The 3756-nt window shown below is 38.3% G+C and overlaps 1 protein-coding gene across 1 annotated transcript; it reads right to left on the bottom strand.

The window, feature by feature from the left end:
• Positions 1-1722: 1722 nt before the first annotated feature.
• LOC144762291 (uncharacterized) lies at positions 1723-3462 on the bottom strand. The gene is made up of 2 exons (XM_078647434.1): positions 2961-3462; positions 1723-2666 (listed from the first exon to the last, which is right to left on the bottom strand). Exons 1-2 carry the CDS (start codon positions 3460-3462, stop codon positions 1723-1725), a joined length of 1446 nt encoding a protein of 481 aa, XP_078503560.1.
• Positions 3463-3756: the final 294 nt, after the last annotated feature.

Below are 3756 nucleotides of genomic sequence, written 5' to 3'. Positions count from 1 at the left end.
AATTCATACGAATTCATACGGAGATCGAACTTCATCAAGCATCCTGCTTCCCTTTCTGTCTGCAAAAAATACCTGCAATTTATATTGTTTTCACCTTTGGACACCCCGGCCTAGATGTATCAAGCATTTTGCGATTAGTTAAGGCCGAAATTCTGCGAATTTCGGCCTTAACGAATCGCAAATGAACATTTTGCATCTTTCGGGATGTATGTGTTTTTTCGCATCGCTAAATTAGAATTCGCACTTTTTTGTGTTTCCTTATTTGCTTTTTTTGATTTTCTGCGAATATATTTTAGCGAATCTCAATTTTGCATGTTCGCATGTTAAGAATTCGCAGTAAGATGTATTACTGAAACGCAGTTAGCGAAAAAAGTGAAATCGCAAAATAAGAATTCGCAAATAACACTAACTCACATCAGGTGTTAAATTTTTTGAAAGTATAAAAGAAAGCCCCCAACTGATTTTTTCAACAGAACCATGGCTGCACTTTACCTGATAGCAAGAAGGCTGCGCATTCAAGCTCTTGCACAGAGGAGACAGAGGCAGGAAAGGATTTTCAAACTGAGGATTACCTTATTTCAACAGACTGAAGAAGACATTTTTGAGAAATATAGACTGCATCCACATACCATTTTGGACCTCATTGTGGAGTTAAAGCCTTTTTTAGAGCTTGAGACACACAGGACACATTCAATACCAACTCATGTGCAGGTTTTGTGTTCCCTGCATCTTCTTGCTTCAGGATCTTTTCAAAGGGTGATTGCAGAGGTAGGAGGAGTGTCTCAGAGTGCTTTTTCTCATTTTTTTAGGGTGTTTTTGGATGCAATGATGAACAGGTTGCACCATCATATTTACCTCTCCAGCACACCACAAGATATCCAAATATCAAAATATGATTTCTATCAAATTGCTCATTTTCCACATGTTATTGGATGTATAGATGGCACATATATTGCCATTACTCCTCCAGCTGCAACTGAATATGTTTATAGGAATAGGAAAAGTTACCACTCTTTAAACATTCAAATGGTGTGTAATGCTAAGTATGTCATTACTGACATTGTTGCAAAGTTCCCAGGAAGCACTCATGACTCATACATGTTTAGACACAGTGGATTACATGGACGTTTGAGTGCTGGTGAATTTGGAGATGGATTTCTTCTTGGTAAGTGCTTTTTAAAAACACATAATCCATTTTATAAATTCCAATCTCTTCTATTTTTAAAACTAAAATAATTTTTAAATTACCATTTAGGAGACAGTGCGTATGCTGTTCGTGATTTCATTTTGACCCCATACCTAAATCCAACAAATGTTCATGAAAGGAGGTACAATAAGGCACACCGTTCTACACGTGGAGTTATTGAAAGAACTTTTGGAATTTTGAAAAGCAGATTCAGAAGAATCCATAAAAGTGGAGGATCTTTGCACTATAAACCATCACTGTGTTGCAAAATAATCACAAGTTGTGCTATGTTACATAACATGGCTATTAAAAAAGGAACTGAATGTGAAGTTAGTGACCCTGAATCTTCAGACAATGATGATGTACCACCCCCAAGAAGATGTGCTACAGGGTTAGGAGCTGTGGCTGGTCGTCAAAGGCGTGCAGAAATTGCAAACTATTATTTCTAGGTAAGAATAAAAAGCATGACAACTGTTTTTTGATTTTAGAAATGTTACTTCTAGAAAAATATAAATGCAAAATAAATCTGAAACCTGTTAATCCACAGGACATACATCAGAGACTGTTTGGTCACAGTTACATGCAATTCCCTTGTAAGATATGTGACATTTTTTTTTTTTGCCCTGTCTGCTACTTCTGCGTTGCCCTGGGCCACTTCTCCTCACAGATGTGTGTAGACTCACAAGGCTCCCACTCCTCAGTTCAGTGGTGTCCAATGTTGGCGTAGGGTTACTGCTACTTCTACTTCCTGTGTCCTCAGTCTCAATGGCCTCAAAAAAAGCACTGGCACCTTTGTGACATGTCTTTAGTAATTCAAAAGAATTGGAAACTTTGTCAAGCCCTTTGGCAACATTTCTTGAGCATTCACTGACCATGCGTTGCATTGCAATACTGCGCCTATTGCTCTGTGCTGTCACAGTGCACAGTCTGTTTATTGCTGAGTAGTATTTCTGTAATCTAATTTTATGACTGCGTGAATCTCTCACTCTATTAGACTCAGATTTTTCAAATGCAACACAGAGTCTGTCCAAAGAGTCAGCCATGCGCCTCATACCATCACCCATGTTAATATTACTCTTATTTAATGTATTCAGTTGTGCATTAATTGACCTTAATGTTTTGTGCTGCTTCTCTTGGACTAAAAGCATGTTGTTCTCCAAACCAGCAAAAACATTTGTGGTCTCTGTTACTTTTCCCCTGCTTTTTCTGGTAGTATTAACAGAGTATGATCTTTTTCTAGCAGAATCATTGACTGTTTCATAATGTACAACTTCCTGTTCTGACACATGTGCACTATGTGTTGATCCCTCAGGTTCATCATCTGAGTCTTGGAAAGGCTGTAGTTGAGCAACTGCTTTTCTTTTACTTCTCACAATAGAAATGGATTCTTGTTCATCATTGAAAATTAATTCTTCAGGGGCTGTAATATGTTCTTGGGAAGATTGCCCCCCATCACCATCATGTGAATCTACAACATGATCTGGGAATAAAGAAAGAGGCACATGAGATGTTTGCCTGTCTGTCTGCTTTGTAACTATTAAAAAATGCAAACAAGAGATGCAATGGTGTCTATTTATTATCAGGTATTTGTTTAAGTAAAGCTAAAGTGTAATGTAGTCAATTATTTAAAAAAAAATAAAAAATCAAGGGGAGTAATTCTGACATTACAGTACTCAACATCTTCAAAATAATTGCTCTAACTCAGATTATGTGCTCATACAAACACACACAAACATCATACATATAAATTAAATCAATCATGCGTCCTTCTTACCATCTTCTGCAACTCTGTGATCAGAACTATCAATGGCTGAGACTCCACTGACACTTTCATGCTGTATTGTTGATTCAATAAGCTCCTCATGTGGGGTTGGCTGGTCTATATTTGCAGTTCCTCCTCCTGTTTTATTTGCTTCCTTCAGTCTCTCAGCAAGTTTCTCCTTTGCCCTCAGCCGCATGTCGTACCAACGCTTTTTTATCTCATCAATTGATCTTGGGATGACTCCAACCGCATTCACTTTCTCCTGTATTTCAAGCCATAACTTCCTCTTCCTCACTTCAGGTACATATTTGGCTTGTTTTCCAAATAAAAGTTCATGATTACAGGCCATTTCCTCCACCAGTGTCTCCACCTCCCTCTCAAAAAACTTCTGCTTTCTCTTCCTTTTCTCTGCTGAGGGGCCTCCTTCTGAATTTGCAGCCTCCATACTGAAGTCAAGCAGGTCTTCTCTCCAGCCAAACAGGTTTCCAACTACCACTGGGTGTGGCTCAGGCATGCAGGTGAAACTAATCAAGAGCATTTCCTGAGTATGACTCAGCAATTTTTTAGTTGGCTGCAGCAGATTCACGCTTTTTTGCGATTTCTTAATTTGCGAAATTCGCTAAATTAGAAGTCGCATAAAATTCGCAAAAGAAATGCGACCTTTAAGGAATCGCAGAAAACTCGCAGAAAAGTACATACATCGCATTTTGCGAATTCTTATTAGCGATTCGCTAAGAATCGCTATTAAGAAATCGCAAACGTAAATCTTGATACATCTACCCCCCCCCCGTTTTTTTCTCTCAATTGA

The sequence above is a fragment of the Lissotriton helveticus genome, chromosome 6 (assembly GCF_964261635.1).
Source record: "Lissotriton helveticus chromosome 6, aLisHel1.1, whole genome shotgun sequence".
Taxonomy (NCBI): Eukaryota; Metazoa; Chordata; class Amphibia; order Caudata; family Salamandridae; genus Lissotriton; species Lissotriton helveticus.
Note: the sequence above shows the minus strand (reverse complement) of the source record. Positions and strands in the feature narration are given on the sequence as shown.

Coding starts and splice junctions, on each gene's coding strand:
- LOC144762291 (XM_078647434.1), bottom strand. CDS start 3,462: ATGCCTGAGCCACACCCAGTGGTAGTTGGAAACCTGTTTGGCTGGAGA. Junction 2,667..2,960: donor TCACAGAGTTGCAGAAGATG/GTAAGAAGGACG, acceptor CTTTATTCCCAG/ATCATGTTGTAGATTCACAT.